Genomic DNA, 18,271 nt, shown 5'->3' on the forward strand with positions numbered 1-18,271 from the left:
GTGTGTGTGTGTGTGTGTGTGTGTGTGTGTGTGTGTGTGTGTGCGACTCACTCCTTCAGTACACAGTACCACACAGGGACAGGTAGTAGTGTGTAGATGTAGTAAGTAATGGGGCTTCTCTGCACCACCAGGAATGTTGTGATGAGCACCACCACACACACACACAGCCTCACCAGAGTGTGACCCTGGACCTGAAACGTACACAACCAAACATTAACACACACAAAGAACCACACACACAGTGTGATCTGAAACATACACAACCAAACATTAACACACACACAAAGAAAGCTTTATTGCATGATAACGACTAACAAGTCTTCTTCATAATGTCCTCCTCCTTAGGTACCCCAAAAATGCACCATCCAGCATGGGGCTTGTTTTCGTAGATCTGACCGCATGCTTTCCCCGCAAAATCTGCCAACACTGATTATCGTAACATGATACACTCGTGATAAACAGCACAGAAAAGGGAGTTAACAGGGAACATTAACCCATTAAGACCTGAGGCTGATTCTACAAATGTATTCTAAATCCTAACAGTTTTCTGAAAAAACTTATGTTGCTATATCAGTGGTTCTCAAACCTTCTCATGTCAAGGGCCCCCAAAATGATATGTACCGTATTTGGCCACCGATCCCCATCTCAAAATATTTTTGTTCCAGGACCCCCAGAAGCAAAGATTTGAAAAAACAAATCGCTTTAAACAAATATATATAAAGATTTAAAGGTAGGGTAAGTGATTTTCTTTGGTTAAAATAAGTGTTAAATAGCTCTATATTCTGATAGTACTCATTGCTATAGAGTGTTTGTTCAGTAAAAGGAGTCTCCTTGTCTTTCCAGCTCTTTATAAAACAGAAAATGCATTTTCGTTTCAGTTTCATTTCCAATTTTATCCAATCAGGAAAGAGAACTCAATCAGGATATAGATTAAACAAGTGAAATTGGAAGTGATGACACTAAGAAATGAGCAGGCAAAATTGGAACTGGAACACTATAAAAATGAAGCTTAAAAATGGGTACTTTCTCCTGATTGGCTGAGATTTTGACACCTACCGGAAAATGTATTTTCTGTTTATTAAAGAGCTGGAGAGACAGGGAGACATCTGTTACTGAACACACACTCTATAGCAATGATTACTATCAGAATATAGTGCTTTAACCTTTTAACAAAATACTTTTTGTTTTAACCAAGAAATATCACTTACCCTACCTACGCGCTACAAGCTCATGCGCGGCACGAAGTGGTGCGCAATGAGCTTGCATCTCTGCTATTTTTGAATTGGCAACCAATGTGCTATGTATGTAGCTAAAATCTAAAATAACACGGATGCTTTCCCGATTTTAATGGGTTAATGTGTGTGGGTGTGTCCTGACCTTGTGGCTGGAGCCGGGCGGCCTACGGAGGCTGGCGTGGGTCTTCAGGATGACCAGGACTACATATGAGGTCCAGCCTACGAAGCCCAGCACCACACTGCAACCCAGGAAGAACCTGTCATAGGTGTGGTAGTACACCAGGCCCTCCAGCGCATTGGAGATCAGAGACCTGCACAGGGAGATCTGACAGACCACATGGAGGGATGAATGAAAGAAGAACATGGAAATAAAAAAGGAAAAACTGTAGAGTACTTTGGATTTGGAACTGGAGGGCCATACAAAATGCCAAAGAGTAAGAGAAGTAGGCCTGTCCCCGACTAAGAATGTATATAGTCGAATCTGATTGGCCAAATGTTGCCTATAGCCGACTGGCAGTCGAATCAGGCAAAAAAATAAAAGAAGAAAGTTATGCAATAGAGGATAATTCTGTTTGGGCTGTGGGGATGCTTAATCTCTGATTTAGCATACTGTATACTTGCTTGGTTTCTCTCAATAATGTATGCTATTTTTGGCAAACTATTAGTTAATTAATATAAAAACTTAGGCCAATCTCTCAGTCGAATCATGCATTTACTGCATGATATACCACACACATATATATATATATATAATAAAGAAAAAAAAATTGTATGAAGTAGTGTGTTTTGCAAACATACTCACAGCATCATCAAACTTCTCCAGTTGAAACAGCATTGTGGCCTGTTGGGTGAACTCGTCCTGCTTGGACTCTGTCAACGGTCTGGGAAACAAAAAAACACAATGGGCCTCATTCACTATAAGCTTCATGGGCACCAACCTGGGACCTTCTGTTTAATCCCAGGCGGCCTCTCCACCCATTCTGCTATGGCTGCCCCACAGTCATGTCAGGTGCCTGAGGCTTCATAACCCATTACAACTGGGAACGCGTCTGTGTAACCACTTGAACCATTATTTTATACTTTGGCTATTACAAAAATAGCAGATATACAAGCTCATAGCGTAGCACCAAGTGCCGCTCTATGAGCTTTTTGAAAAATCGTGAAAATGTGTGCAAATCTTTGAATATATATGTTTTTAAAGTGAACATTTTTAACTAACATCTTTGCTTCTGGGGGGGTCCATGGAACAAAATATTTTCCGATGGGGGTTGGCGGCCAAATACATATAATTTTGGAGGTCCTTGACCTGACAAAGTTTGAGAACCACTGATATCATAGCAACATAACTTTTTCAGAAAACTGTTAGGATTTAGAAGACATTTTGTAGCATCGGAACCTCAGGCCTTAACGGGTTAAGCAAATACCATATTGTATTAATTTGACGGTTACTTAAACAGAAATCAACAGAAATGACTCAACCACAGTTGACTTACTTGTATGGAGTGAACAGAAAAGATAGTGTTGTTTCTTTTTTCTGGGCCATTTTCACCTACGAAAAAAGAGACAAAATAAAATACAAGAGAGAGAGAGATAGGCTTCCAGTAGTTCACACACCAGACCAGGGGTCGGCAACCCTAGATGTTTAAAGAGACATTTTGGAATTCATACAAAATATATCTGGAGCCGCAAACAATATTTAAGCCTTATGAATGAAGGCAACACAGGCATATTAGCCCTATAAAGTGTATTAGCCTATAAAAATTACTAGTTACTTACAAATAGTAAATGAGCATTCATTTTAATGTTGTCAAAATATTCCCCGCAGCACGATCAGTGTTGTGTGAGAGAAACAAGTGCCGCGGTCTATGAAAACAAGCCCAAAAGAAGCGACCAGTTTCACCACTTGAGCCCTATTAAATCAGCTATTTTCAAAAATAATCTTGAAAGCAAGCCCAAATAAGCAACTGCATTTCAGAAACAAGCCAAAAGAAAAGCAACCAGCAACTGAATATTTACAAGCGACTTTACAGGAAAACAAGTCGCCCAAAGTCGCTTATAATAATCAGACCTGGCAACACTGAGCAGGATCAGCGCGCACCACAGGACTTGCAGAGGACTTGCAGAGCAAACATTCAGGAAATCCATCTGAAGTGGCAATGAAAGCAAATGCATTTACCTCTGTTTTCCTCAGCTATCTTTCTTTTTTTGCCTTTAGAATCCATAGCGTAGCAGTGAAACACACACCGACCGGTTTGTTTACATGGCTGGCTGGCGCCGTTCCGAAACTTAATATTTATTCTACACATTTTTACAACATGGGAAAATGTAAGAATGTTTGTGTCACGTTTGGCCTCATACAGCAACCATAAATTAAAATTAAAATGTGAAAAAAATAAAATATATATATATTCATTTTTTATTATTTTTTTTGTAAAAATGTGTAAAGCTTCAGGGAGCCACTAGGGAGGAGTTAAAGAGCCGCAAGCGGCTCCAGAGCTGCGGGTTGCCGACCCCTGCACCAGACTCACACAGAGAGGCTTAACCGTATAACCGGCAATTTACCCCAAAAAGATGAATACTAATGACTAGTAAATGACATTGTACCTTGAACTGCTCCAGTATTTGAATGGCATTAGTGTACATGCTTTGTGCTTTGAACTGGTCACTGTTGTTCAGGTACTGTAGAGGTAACACACCCTGAAGAAAGAAAGAGAGAGATTTCTAAAACAGACTGTATATTTTCTATATGCTAAGCAAAGTAAATTATATAGTGTTTAAATTATGTTGTGATTTTTTTTAACAGTTATCTTTGGAGAGATTTGATCTTAACATTTCCCTTGTGCTCTCAGAATGCATCAACAACACATTGCCTGAAAGGTTCAGCCGTGACTCAATGTGCTTTATAAATGATGAAAGCTGCAGATGTTAAAATGATCAAATTACCACAGAGTTGAGAGGGAATGACACTCCGATGAGAGACGCCATGAGGGGAGCGATGTCAGCCTGCGCACAAAAAGTCACTCTGTCATCAAGACAGAATGTCATTTTTACACATACTGTACAACAGTGGTTCTCAAAGTGAGGTCCGGGCGCCTCCAGGAGTCCTTGAAGGGGTTCCAGGCGGCATCACTATCAGTTTAACCACTTCAACCCTATCTTATACTTTGGATATTCAAAAATAGCCACTCTACAAGCTAACAATGTGCTGCGATGCGACACTTTATGAGATTGTAGATCGTCTATTTTCAAAAATATAATATAAAATCTTTTAATAATTTAGCAAATTTATAAAAACACAAATCTTATCTTTTCAGATGGGGGTCTGTAGCCAAATACCGTACATACTGTAACAATTTGGGGGTCCTTGATATGAAAATGTTCGAGAACCAATGACACAATGACTACACATTAAATTATTAGCAACACTTGACAATAGTATAGATGATAGATGTACAGGATCATTGTAATCAAACAGGCACAAGTACATAGCAGTCATGGTTGATGTCTCACCTGGTTCACATCAACCCTACGGAGATGCTCCAGATGCCAGTCTGGAGAGAGGAGTCATACAAACATACAAACCAAACACTGTAAATAACAATAACATGTGCTACACTCTTGTATGATGAATGTATGGCATTCATTTACTAAAACACATTAAAAAGTTGATATATGGAGATTTCTCTGATCAGGTACCTTGCAGGTATCCATCGCTGTATGGTTGAGGCTCAGTGACTCTCTTGGCGGTTTGAACCCCTGCTCCCCACGCTACTAATGGAGTCAGAGTCTCTGAGGGGTGGCCTGCACCATGAGAACCTGGAAAAACACACACACACACACACACACACACACACACACACACACACACACACACACACACACACACACACACACACACACACACACGATTTTGCAACCCAATTTTTTTCACCCAGTGCCCATGTTCTTTTTAACCCCAGGCTTAATTTTCCTATATATATTTTACATCACTTTGTAGCTTTTGTACCTGGCAGTGTGAACACAGAATTCTGCATGTATGCACGCACGCACGCACACACTCAATCTTACCCCAATTGGTCATGCCGTGATCAGAGGTGAACACATAGGCCGTTCTCCCATCATGACCATAGAAGTCTTCAACCAGGGACACCAGCTCCTCTACGCCCGAGTCTACCAGGCCTACGTTCTCCATGTACTCCCTACACAACACACACACACACACACACACACACACACACACACACACACACACACACACACACACACACACACACACACACACACACACACACACACACACACACACACACACACACACACACACACACACACACACACACACACACACACAATATTATTTAGTCATCCTTTTTATTGGTTGAATATTTATAACAAATCATTCAGTGGTTCTCAAATTAAAACCTACAGAATGACTTTCAAAGCTGGTCCGATATAGAAAAAAGTAGTGTGCGTGCGTGCGTGCATGCTTGTGTGTGTGTCACACTGTCTGACAGTGCTGCAGCTCAACTATTCACAGCTAGGTACCCAAGAGTTTACAAAGATCAAGATACCAGTATTTCACTCGATGACATTATTACACTTTTCTGACACACTATACAGTATTGCTTTTGATTTTATTCCAACTTGTGTGTCCTCCAATATGTCCTTGCTTTCATGGACTGTGATTTTATTGTGGCCATCAGGTTTTTTTGTTTGGTCATCCTTGAATGTACAGCACTTTGAGTCAACTCTGTTTTCCAATGCTCTTTATAAATAAACAAAGGTGTCTTGGCATACAGTATAGCTCAATTTAATGATAGACAAATATGTGACACAGTGTGTTACAATGCATAGTTCACAGTTAAAGTGAAAAAGGAGCAGACATAATTCACACAAATAATTCAGTGGTGCTCAAATTAAAACGTTTAGAACCACTGCAATTGGACTTAGAATTCTATCCCTTACCACCTTGCCCCCAGAGAGTCATACAACACACTCCGTCAGCAAGCTCCACGGAAAGAGCCCTGTGGGACTAGCATCCTCTGCCCCCCCTCCCTCTCTTTTTTCTGTAAGTATATATTTTGCTGCTATTGGTGTTACTGATATGTAATGTATTGTATGTCTTGTTGATGAATCGAGTACAATGGAAACGTTTTATGTTACCTTTTAGCATAGCTTCTTTGACTGTACTGCCATACTGTTAACAAACATGTTCATACTGTATTCAATCAATCAAGGTATAATTTACACAAAATCAAATACACAATACAGGGTTTCCAACTCACTGTGACATGGGCCTGTGTGCGTGGCCGTTGGTATCGATGCCCAGCAGATGAAGGAACAACACATTCTGATCCTCCAGTAGACTGGTCTTCAGACTGGAGTTAGACTCTGCTGACTGGAAGAATGCCTGGCTCACCAGGACCACAACAACAATCACTATATATACACTGTTACAAACAGAAAACTATAACAACAACAGTGGTCATGCAAACTCACTATTTGCTAGATTGGTCTGATCCTGGATTGTGAAAAAAGGGATTGGGATCTGGATGGAGTGACTGTTATCTGATCTCCAGATTAATACAATATTAAAAACTAAAAACTAAAAAAAGATTCAAGCTTGAGTATAATGTCCAGTAAGTACGGTGGCGAGAAAATAAACTATACTGAAAAAGATTATGATGACACTCAATTTCATCATCATCATCATCATCATCAGTATTCCTACTAACGCACCTTGACTTCTTCAAACACCCAGGTATCCAACCTGGACGCATCTGTGGAGGCAAAGTCCTCCTCCTGTGCTGGGTAGGTGTGTGTGTAGACATGGTCCCCACTGGCACCTACAACACAACATGTATGTAATGTATGCTTTATTATGTTTACAACATGTCTGTGTGCTTTATTATGTTTACAGTAGGTGTGTCTATAGACCATGGTACCCACTGGCACCTAAAAGACAACCAGTCCCAAATGGAACCTTATGGGTATGTAACTGAGAGTTTAGAAATTATTATTATTATTATTTTTAATCTGGGACCCCAATCTACTCTAGCAAAATGCTCTGTGTTCATTTAACGCTGAGAGGGTACAAATGGAACCAAATGGACCCACACTTTCCATTTGGTTCCATTTGTACACTCTCAGAGTTACATACCTGTAAGGGTCCATTTGGACCCCCAGGTCTATTATGTTTACAACAAGTCCAGCTGATGTGCCTGTGGTCTATTATGTTTACACTGGTGGTGGTGGTAGTAATTTTGTGTGCGTGTGCGTGTGTGTGTACCTTTGGCGAACATGGGCAGAATATCGGGGCTACCCCAGCACCAGGTGTGTCTGCTTTCATTGAACACAGAGTCAAATTCCACAGGGTTCTCCTTCCAACCTGAACAACACACACACACACACACACACACACACACACACACACACACACACACACACACACACACACACACACACACACACACACACACACACACACACACACACACACACACACACACACACACACACACACACACACACACACACACACACACACACACACACACACACACACACACACACACACACGCACACACACACACACACGCACACACACAAGTCAGTGTATATAAAATAACCTCCAACACACACACACCTGGAAGCAGACATACATATTACACGTTCACTTAATGGCGGCTATAAGCCTAGTGTTTTGAGTTCAACCACACAGCCACAGCCACACACACACACAGACGGACGTATGGACAGACAGACAGACAGACAGACAGACAGACAGGCAGACAGACAGACAGACCTTTAGCCACAGCACTAACGTCCTCATAGAATCCAGCGATGAGAGCGACATGGCCCGGTCGAGACTCTGTGGGAACACGGGTGTGTGAAACTCCCCACGTACCCCTCTGCTCCATCACACTCCTGATAGGATAAACACAAACACAACCACACTGTTACTTACAAATCCCCCCAAACACAATGCTAGAGACAAGCACAACCACAATCATGACTGTCGATTATTTGAATGAGTTGTTTATTTGACGATGTTGATTATGTTTCTTCGATTAATCAATGTGATTACTTTAGACCACAACGTGGTATATGATGTAGTATTTTTTTATTTATTTTTTTATCTTAGCAGGATACATTCAATATATTCAACATATCATCATATCATATCATGTATGATTAAGACCAAAAAGGAGTAGGCTGAAGCCAATGGCTTATTTTGCCTATCCTTTTGCACACAAAACAAATTGACGTAAAGGAAAAAAGAAAATCTACGAAAACAAGAAAAAAACAAAGAAACAAACAAACGAGAAAACAGACAAAAGAGAAGATTAACACAGAGAAAAGAAAACAAGACAAACGTGATCACAACAACCAAAAGACAAGACTTACAGAATTCTTGAATTATCATATTACAATATCCGTATATAATACTATAGTAATCAATTTGAATAATACATTATAATACATACTTAGTATGTAATTACGATATAATTTACAAGATAATCTAGCAAAGCCAATATTCCTTCAAGTATTTATAATTTACATTAATGTTCTATATTTATCTATTATTTTAGATTTATACATTCTTTTAAATGTATTTATGGAACTACATTTTTTTAATTCATCGTCCAAACCGTTCCAAAGATTTACCCCTCTGACACTTATGCATCTACCTTTTTTATTTGTTCTTGCCTTAGTCTCCTTAAAGATACAAAATCCCCTTAGGTTATACCTACTCTCTCTTGGCTCAAACAGCTCCTGGATACATCGCGGAAGCAGATGGTTATGTGCTTTGAACATTATGGCTGCAGTATTAAGGTCAACAAGATCATGTAGTTTTAGGGTGTTTGAATGAATAAAAAGTGAATTTGTAGGTGTGTAGTACTCTGCATGATTAACAATTCTGATGGCTTTTTTTTGGAGTAGAAATATTGGATTGATATTTGATTTATAGTTGCTCCCCCATACTTCCACACAATAACTGATGTGTGGAAATATGAGAGAGCAATACAGTAAGTAGAGTGAGTTCTGGTCCAAGATTGGTTTCATTTTATACAGTATAGCAATTGTTTTCGATAATTTAGTTCTTACGGAGTTTATGTGTGATTTCCAATTTAGTTTGCTGTCAATTGTGATTCCCAGAAATTTATTCTCAACAACTTGATCAATTTCAACATCATCAAATTTGATTTTGACCTGTTTATCTATTTTCCTATTTCCAAAAATGATAAATTTAGTTTTACTTACGTTTAGTGACAATTTATTGATATCAAACCATTTTTTAAATATACTTAGCTCACTTTCTACTGTATCCAGGAGCTGCTCTAGGTGTTTTCCTGAGCAATACAGGCTAGTGTCATCCGCGAACAGTACACAATTTAGATGTTTCAATACTTCACATATATCATTAATATACATTATGAACAGTTTGGGTCCCAGTACAGAGCCTTGTGGGACTCCGTATGTGATGTTAAGTTTGTCCGAGTCAACACTGTTCATGTGTACATACTGGTTTCTGTTGCTAAGATAGCTATTTAACCATGCATTGGCGGTTCCTCTAATACCATATCTGTCCATTTTTTTTAATAGCAAACCATGGTCGATCGTGTCAAATGCTTTTCGTAAATCAATAAAAAACCCCACTGTATATTCATTATTATCAATTGCTGTCGATATTGATTCTACCAGTTCTGTAACTGCCATCGAGGTGGACCTGTTTGACCTGAACCCATACTGATGATTACTTAGTAAATTGTGTTTTTCTATGAAACTGTCAAGCCTAGTCACAAACAGTTTTTCTAATATTTTAGAGAATTGTGAGAGCAGAGAGATTGGTCTGTAATTCGTGAAGTTATATTTATCCCCGCTCTTGAAGATAGGAACCACTTTGGCAGTCTTCATTTTGCTCGGAAAAATGCCGGTCAAAAAAGATTGGTTACATATGTATGTATATGGTGTTACTATACAGTCTATAATATCCTTGACCAGCATCATATCTATATTAGTGCAGTCCTTTGACTTCTTATTTTTAAAGTGTTGGACAATTTCCAGGATTTCACTTTCGTGAACACTCCTGATGAAAATTGAGTTTTGATTATTTTTGATAATTCTTTCATTTAAACCATCACAGTCTCTCTGCTCTACAATGTCCTTTGCAAGAGTAGGCCCAACATTCACAAAGAAATTATTAAATTCATCAGCTATTTCCTTAGTCTTATTTATAATTATATTATCTTTAATAAAGTGATTTGGGTAATCGTTACTTACATTACCTTTTTTAATTATACTATTTAGTATCTTCCATGTCCCTCGGATGTTACTCCTGTGCTGTTCCAGTTTCATATGATAATATTCCTTATTTTTTAATCTTAAAATACTTATTAATTTATTTGTATATGTTTTATATCTATTTTCTGCTTCTTTTGTTCTATGTTTCATATATAATTTATATAATAGGTTTTTTTTTTTACACGCATTTTCTAGGCCTTTGGTTATCCATGGCCTATTCTGCCTGGCTTTGTTCTTGAATGTAGACTTTCTCAACGGACAATGTTTATCATAAAGCTTGAGTATAATGGACTGGAAGGCCTCATAGGCCTGTTCAGGGTCATTTGTGGCATAGACCTCATCCCAGGTTTGTATGCTCAGGTCCACCCTAAGGGCAACAACAGATTCAGGCGTTCTATATCTAATCATCTTATGGTTGTGCATTTGGATATTTTTTTCCTTTTTTAGTAGGTGGTGGAAAATACCAAAAACAGGGAGATGGTCACTTATGTCATTTATAAGTAATCCAGCAGTGGCTTGGCATTCTATTGCATTTGTATATATATTATCAATCAATGTGGCTGTATTTATTGTAATTCTACTGGGTTTAGTGATTAATGGGAACTGACTTCTACTATACATTGTATTGATAAAATCTGCTATTTTTGAATTCCCATGAGGGTTTAGAAGGTCCACATTGAAGTCCCCACATATTATTTGTCCTTTGTTATTAATATTACTAAATATATTATATAATATATTATATAGCAGAGTGGCTCATAGCCTTAGTCCAAAAGCCTAATATCTCCTTTACTTTAACCACTAGCCTTTGGGCTAGTGGTTAAAGTAAAGGAGATATGTTTGGCTTTAGCGTCCCGTCCCACACGGGAGACCCTGGTTTGAATGCAATGTGACACGTTGTAAGCTTCTGGATCAGTCATTTTTTAAGATTTAAATATATATTTTTTTTTAGACATGCCCAAAATAGGGAAATAGTGGGTTTTATTATCCAAACTAAAGTATTAACAAGAGCTTGTGACTGTATAATAACTACATTGGATCCATTGGAACACAGTACGGATGGACAATTAATCGGTCATCATATCGGTATCGGCCGATGTTGGCCATAAAATGCAATATTGGTATCGAACCGATATCAAAATAATATATCGGTTTTAGCCGATACTTCATTTAATAATAATTATGTTTGAATGTGAAGCTGAAAAAGCCTTTTGTGATGATGAAGGATGCAGTCTGTTTTCTGGGGAAGCTATGTTGGGACCAACATTTCAATAACGGTGCATCCCTAGTTTTGGAATAAAGAGGCATTGCTTTTTCAAATTCAGTGTTTATATACCTTTTTCAGAATGGACAAAATCCTTATTATTATTTTTTTATACAGAATGAGATCATATCGACATCGGTTTATATCGGTTATCGGCCATAACAGCAATTATTATATAGGATATCGATATCGGTCAGAAATGTAAAATCGCCGCTAAAACACCTAGTAACAGTTTTGGATATTACATTTCAAGCCCATCCCTCCCTCCAGGTTCAGGTACAGCCTAACCTCAGGTATGGGGCTCTGGACGACCCGTTGGGGTGCAGGGTGTAGAGGCTGTCGGCCCGGAGGCCGTCGGCCACCACCAGCACCAGCCTGGAGGCCGGCGGCGCCAGCGCCACGGCGTGGGGCGGCATGCCGTGGACCAGCGGAGACGTGAAGTAGATGTCAAAGATGGAGAGGAAGAAGACCACGTGGACCGCCAGGCCCACCAGGAAGAAGGTGATCATCTTCATGGTGGTGAATGGGACCCGCTGCTGTCTGCTCCTGTGTGGACCTCTCTGGGTCTGCAGAAACCCGTGAGGGGAGGATGGGAAAACAGGTCAAGATAGTGGTTCTCAAGGACATAGATATTAGAAACCTAGATACCTCATTGGCCTCTGCAGTTCATTGGGGCGACTTGTATCGCAATACACGGCGGCACTTCCGTCTTCCGCAGGGAACCTGTCACTCAAAGTGACTTCTGGCCAATCACAGCGCTCACAGTGCGTTGACTACTGGCCAATCACAGTGCGTCTTTTCCGGGACTTGTCAGTGCAATGGTTCTCAACCAGTGGTCCGGGAACCACCAGTGGTCCTTGGGGGGGTTCCAGGTGGTACCCAGCTAAATGATGGAGAGTTGATAACCAAATGGACCCTTATAGATCTTTAAATCTTGAGTATAACATTTCACACTGTCAAGAGTGAAATTGTTAAACATCTGCATTACTTACTAAACAAGTACACAATTAGAGAACGTAAACAATTGTTATTTTGACAACATCTTATCGAACAATAACATATTCTACGTTTTGGGTGTGAGAGGCTAAAGCTTATCAAACGGTGTTCCGTGACTCAAATGCTGAATAAATAATGGACCTTGATATGAAAAAGGACCATGTCTCTTATTTGAATTTCACAAATAGAGTGTGGAGTTTGCCAAGTTCCAACTAACTAGATGCTGCGCACAGCTGCTGCCTCTTAAAGGGTTAAAAGCTGGGTTACAAAATGACCCGCCCCCACCTGCCTCTGATTGGCCTACCGAACTTCCGCGTCTGTGACGCACACGGCAGCCCTGCGGGAGCAGGAAGCGCGCCCGAGATACACACGCTTCAGAGCCGAATGAGGCGTCTACCTTTATATGTCTATGCTCAAGGACCCCCAAATCAATGAACCCATTAAGACAAATGCCTTCTAAATCAGTAGTTCTCAAACTTTTTTGTAATTTCAAAATTATTCAATATTGTTCAATTGCACATGTTCAAAAATAGCAGATGTACAAGCTCGCAGTGAGCTTGTAGATCTGCTATTTTTGAATAGCCAACACAACAATACAATGTCCTTGACATGAAAAAGTTTGCTAACCAGCAGTGGTGGAAGAAGTAGACATTTTGTACTTAAAAGTAAGTGATTTTCTTTTGTTAAAATAAGTGTTAAATAGCTTTATATTCTAATAGTAGGCCTACTCATTGCTATAGAGTGTTTGTTCAGTAACAGGAGTCTCCTTGTCTCTCCAGCTCTTTATTAAACAGAAAATGCATTTTCAGGAGGATACGAATTTTATCGAATCAGGATAGAGAACTCAGTCAGGATACAGATTAAACAAGTGAAATTGGAAGTGATGACACAAAGAAATGAGCATGCAAAATTGGAACTGGAACACTATAAAAATGAACCTGATAAATGGGTACTCTCTCCTGATTGGCTGGGAAGTGATGACACAAAGAAATGAGCACGCAAAATTGGAACCGGAACACTATAAAAAATTAACCTGATAAATGGGTACTCTCTCCTGATTGGCTGAAATGGTGATGTAAATGGTGCATTTATATAGTGCTTTTATCCTTTATCCTAACATAGATATTCACACATTCACACACACATTCATACACCGATGGCGGAGGAAACCATGCAAGGCACCAACCTGCTTATCGGGAGCAATTAGGGGTTCAGTGTCTTGCTCAAGGGCACTTCAACACTAACTCTGGGGGAGCCCAGGATCGAACTGGGAACCTCGTGGTTGCCATCCGGCTGCTCTACCGGCCACTAACCCTGAGCCACTGCCGCCCTTTACAGAAAATGTATTTTTGTCTATCAAAGAGCTGGAGAGACAGAGAGACTCCTGTTACTGAAACACTCTATAGCAATGAGTACTATCAGCATATAGTGCTTTAACCTTTTAACAAAAACCTTTTTGTTTTAACCAAAAAATATCACTTACCCTACCTTTAAGTAAATGTAGCGATACCACAATGTAGAAATACTCTGTTACAAGTAAAAGTCCGGAATTCAAATTTTACTTGAGTAAAAGTACAAAAGTATTGGTATCAAAATGTACTTAAATTACCAAAAGTAAAAGTACTCATTATGCAGAATGTACCATTTCTCAAGTTCAATATGTATAGCCAAAGTACAGTATTATATAGGGTTGAAGTGTTTAATGTATGTTTTATAATAATAATCAAAATCTTCAAAGTTAACTAGTGACTAAAGTTTTCAAATAATTGTAGTGGAGTAAAAGTATAATATTTGTCTCTGAGATGTAGGATAGAAGTAAAAAGTATTGAACATTGGAAATACTCCAGTAAAGTAAAAATAAATAATGATAATACTGTACTTGAGTAAATGTACTTAGTTACTTTACACCACTAATAACCAGCGTACAGTACGTGTGCATTAGTTACACCTTTATGACAGGAGACCTACCTTTCTGCACTGTCTTCCAGTCCTGGTTCAGGTTCAACCATAAAAGCAGGTGTTGGTATGTTGTATGTTGAATGAACTGACCATGCAACTGTCAGAAAACACACACTCTCTCTCTCTCTCTCTCTGGGTTTAGATTGAGCTTGTTTTCCTAGTTTTTGGTTTATACAAACCAAATAAACGAGTGAGCCATATCGTTTGGGAGGGATTTGCTGCGAGGAATACAAGCAGGCTAATCTTTTGATACCTTTAGTCTGCGTTTAGAAAACCTGCTGCTGTCTCTCTCCTCTTCTGCCTAAGAAGATTACAGCAAGAAGACATTCAAGCACCATGCCACTTCCTTGTTGTGTTGGTAACCGCTCTGAATTGTGGGTATTGTAGTTTTCGGATATGGATTTTCCTACACAGCTTTGGCTTGAATGAAGAATGTGTCGGATTTGTTTATTATTATTAACAGAATTATGCTGTTTTTTTTTTAGTGTAAACGTTTTTGGGTTCAAAGCGTTGTTATATCACATCCATTGACGTATGAAACTACACCGGGCAGGTTTGCTATCTACCGTAGCCCTGATACATGACTGTCATATATTATCACAGCCATGGATGAACTTCAATAGTGTTTGCATTTTCTCCCTTTTTAGCCCAAAAATCTACATAAACGTTCAAATTTCAAATATAAAGTGCTTACCCCATGGCCATGACCACACAAATACTGTACGGGTTATCAGAAGTACCCATATCTTCCGTAATGTTCAATGAAAAGCCTTTTATTCCGATTGGTGGCAATTTTTCCCCCTATTTTGCGACCACGCGAACCCATCGGTTGGGAGGTGTAATTGCACTCTGATACATCCATTATAACTATGAGAAAATGGCCACCAATCGGATTAATTTGCTTTTTATTGAACAATACGGAACATAAAGGTACTTCTGGGGGGCCGTACAGATTTTTGACATTCCTGGCCATGAGGTAAGCACTTTATATTTGAAATCTGAACGTTTATGTAGATTTAAGAACCAAAAAGGGAGAAAATGCAGACACTATGTTGACGTTCATCCATGACGGACCGTCTTGGATCCATGGCTACTATCTACCGGTATCTCAGCTGTCAAAATCTGCCATGCCCCCTTTCTTTTTCTTTTTCGTAGGCATCCAATCAAATTGTAATATTCCAGGTCGGGGGGCGGGTGGATTGGCCCCTAGAATAAACACACCAAGGATTCGTCAGTGACGTCATGAACAACAAGACGTAGTTTTACGGGGGGCCTTTTTGTGGCGCTGAACATTCTGCAAATAAAAAACACAATGAACTATATAAATATATTTATTTATGTATGTGTTTTTTATTTACACAATCCTGTTGATTGTGTTCATTTTTTTAATTTCATTTTTCATTTTATGTATTTCATTGTGGTACTTGTAAAAATGTTTGGAGCAAAAAAACGGCCCAGCAACCATCTTAATTATACTTCGTCGGCTTGCCTAAAAAGATCTTAACATTTGCGTTGACACTTTTCTTCAGTCGAAAATATGTCATAGAGCATAGAGCCTCTTGTGTTGTGACATCACGGACTTATCCTTGCTCTCTTAAGTAATCTAACGTCACCAGTACCTGTGGAAAGCCTGGTTCCCATTTTGAACTAACTAGCATGATCTGGTCTACAGCCCGCCTACTGTATCCGGTAATCTGCACCTACACTACGATGCGCATACCGTTTCCGTATCCGCTCTAAAACCTGGACCAGATCTCCAACCCGCAGAGCAAATCGACCCCCAGTCAGTCAGCCTCCACTTGCGTTGTTCTAGAATCCGTCCAGGAAGACGGTGTTGGGGTTTTAGCCTACTAGCCGTTGCTGCGTTGCTAAAACAAAAAAAAAGCATACGGTGGATTGGAAAGAGAGAGTAAAAAGATGGCGGCGGGTAACGTCAACCCGTTTAATCTCAGCGACTCCGAGGAAGAAGAGGAGGCTGAGCGGCGGCCTGGAGAGGCGCTTGACACGAACGAGAGAAACCCGAGCGGCGGCGACGGTGCTCCGGGGCGGCCGCCGCCGCCGCCTCCTCCGGGAAACCCCTTCGCGTCCGCGGAGGACGCAGCGGCGGCTGCAGCAGCAGGAACGGCGGAGCCGCCGACCGCGCTGTTGCTGCTGCCCGGTGGCGGCGGCAGCCGGACCAGCCCCAGCCCCAGTGAGCCGGGCATGATGTCGGTGTCGGCCGCCGGAACCCCCCGGGTCTCTCCCTCCGCCGAAGCGGCGGCGCTGGCAGCGGGAGAGACCACCACCGCCAGGGTACCGGCGGACGTGATCGCCGCTCAGCTGCTGCGGGACCAGTACATCCTGACGGCGCTGGAGTTCCACACCGAGCTGCTGGAGGCGGGCAGAGACCTGCCCAGGCTGCGGGACTACTTCTCCAACCCGGGCAACTTCGAGCGGCTGCAGAGCGGCGGCACCCCGCCAGCCGGCTCCAAGGACCAGGGGGGGCTGGCGGGGCTGGGGGGCCCCGGTGGACCGCTGAGTGAGTACTGGCCTGGGCTTATTGAGCTTTGTTGGTGCAATTTGTATTTATTTATTATTTATTATATATGTATTATTATTTTTCATTATATATGTATTATTATCATTTATTATGTATTATTTATTATTTATTATTTATTATTTATTATTTATTATTTATTATTTATTATTACAATAACAATAAAGCACACTAAAAAGAACATTTAATGTGCTTTGTAGTGGCTTTATTATTATCGTCATGAACTCGGATGCAGATCTTAAGGCCAGTCCACACCAATGCAACTCCTTAACATGCAACTACTTGCAACCATTATGCCCCAATGGCAGTTGCATTGGTGTGGACTGGCCTTAAAACTGGTTTGTTGCAAGGAATTGTGACTAGTTGCATTGCTGGCCTTTAAAGATTTGGATAACCAACCAACTGGTGTCACTGCCATGATGATGATCGCCTGCTGCACCTGCTTGTCAGCCAGGTCTGTTCTGGGGGCCTGACTGCAACCCAGGGCACCCTGGCCAGGCATCAATAGCTGTGGTGGGTCAGCTCTTTTGGCTGACAGACACCCAAGAATCTAATACGCAAGATTGGCCCACAATTCACTTACTGTCTCCTTGATGAAACGGATGAACAACCAGCTTTAAAGCAGTATGGATCTGTTTTATATACTTGTGTTTTCTACCTGGGTACTATAATATAAGATTTTAAACTGCATGCAAATGCCAAATATTTCAAATGGTGTAATCCGGTGATTGTCAACCTTTTTTTAATTTGAAGGACCCCCACCCAGTTTGATATGCATTAGGGCCACAGACCCCCATTTGATACCATTAGTATCTCTGGGGAAAACAAAATTGGAACCAAATGTCTGTAACTCTCAGAGTTACAGACCGGCGGATCCACTTGGACCCCTGGTGGTGGTGGTCCCCGGAGTGGTGTAATCTAATAACAGCAACAAATGACAACATTGACACAATGATGGATGTTGTGTTTTATTAC

At 40.5% G+C, this 18,271-nt stretch overlaps 2 protein-coding genes across 9 annotated transcripts in view; one reads left to right on the top strand and one right to left on the bottom strand.

Annotated features, from left to right (window-relative positions):
* Nucleotides 1-15,369, bottom strand: part of pign (phosphatidylinositol glycan anchor biosynthesis, class N) — a 29,824-nt gene extending 14,455 nt beyond the window's left edge. The window contains exons 1-16 of one of the 2 annotated variants that reach the window (XM_080417244.1): nt 14,770-15,369; nt 13,988-14,165; nt 12,094-12,371; nt 8,041-8,162; nt 7,525-7,623; nt 6,975-7,081; nt 6,521-6,645; nt 5,304-5,434; nt 4,932-5,051; nt 4,746-4,786; nt 4,179-4,238; nt 3,840-3,932; nt 2,729-2,784; nt 2,038-2,116; nt 1,378-1,560; nt 52-191 (exon numbers count right to left, since the gene is read on the bottom strand). In XM_080417244.1, the coding sequence (XP_080273370.1) occupies nt 52-191; nt 1,378-1,560; nt 2,038-2,116; nt 2,729-2,784; nt 3,840-3,932; nt 4,179-4,238; nt 4,746-4,786; nt 4,932-5,051; nt 5,304-5,434; nt 6,521-6,645; nt 6,975-7,081; nt 7,525-7,623; nt 8,041-8,162; nt 12,094-12,320 (1,583 nt within the window). In that variant the 5' untranslated portion in view covers nt 12,321-12,371; nt 13,988-14,165; nt 14,770-15,369. The remainder of the gene's footprint in view (nt 1-51; nt 192-1,377; nt 1,561-2,037; nt 2,117-2,728; nt 2,785-3,839; nt 3,933-4,178; nt 4,239-4,745; nt 4,787-4,931; nt 5,052-5,303; nt 5,435-6,520; nt 6,646-6,974; nt 7,082-7,524; nt 7,624-8,040; nt 8,163-12,093; nt 12,372-13,987; nt 14,166-14,769) is intronic. The other variant, XM_080417243.1, reaches the window with a different exon arrangement.
* A 203-nt stretch (nt 15,370-15,572) lies between these two features.
* relch (RAB11 binding and LisH domain, coiled-coil and HEAT repeat containing) overlaps nt 15,573-18,271 on the top strand; it is an 85,412-nt gene continuing 82,713 nt past the window's right edge. For all 7 annotated transcript variants that reach the window (XR_013932363.1, XM_080417716.1, XM_080417717.1 and 4 more), the window contains exon 1: nt 15,573-17,278. Coding sequence is in view for 6 of the 7 variants with exons in the window: in XM_080417716.1 (XP_080273842.1) it covers nt 16,678-17,278 (601 nt within the window). In the remaining variant the exon portion in view is untranslated. The remainder of the gene's footprint in view (nt 17,279-18,271) is intronic.

This window comes from Gymnoscopelus braueri (assembly GCF_963280865.1).
Source record: "Gymnoscopelus braueri genome assembly, chromosome: 21".
Classification (NCBI taxonomy): Eukaryota; Metazoa; Chordata; class Actinopteri; order Myctophiformes; family Myctophidae; genus Gymnoscopelus; species Gymnoscopelus braueri.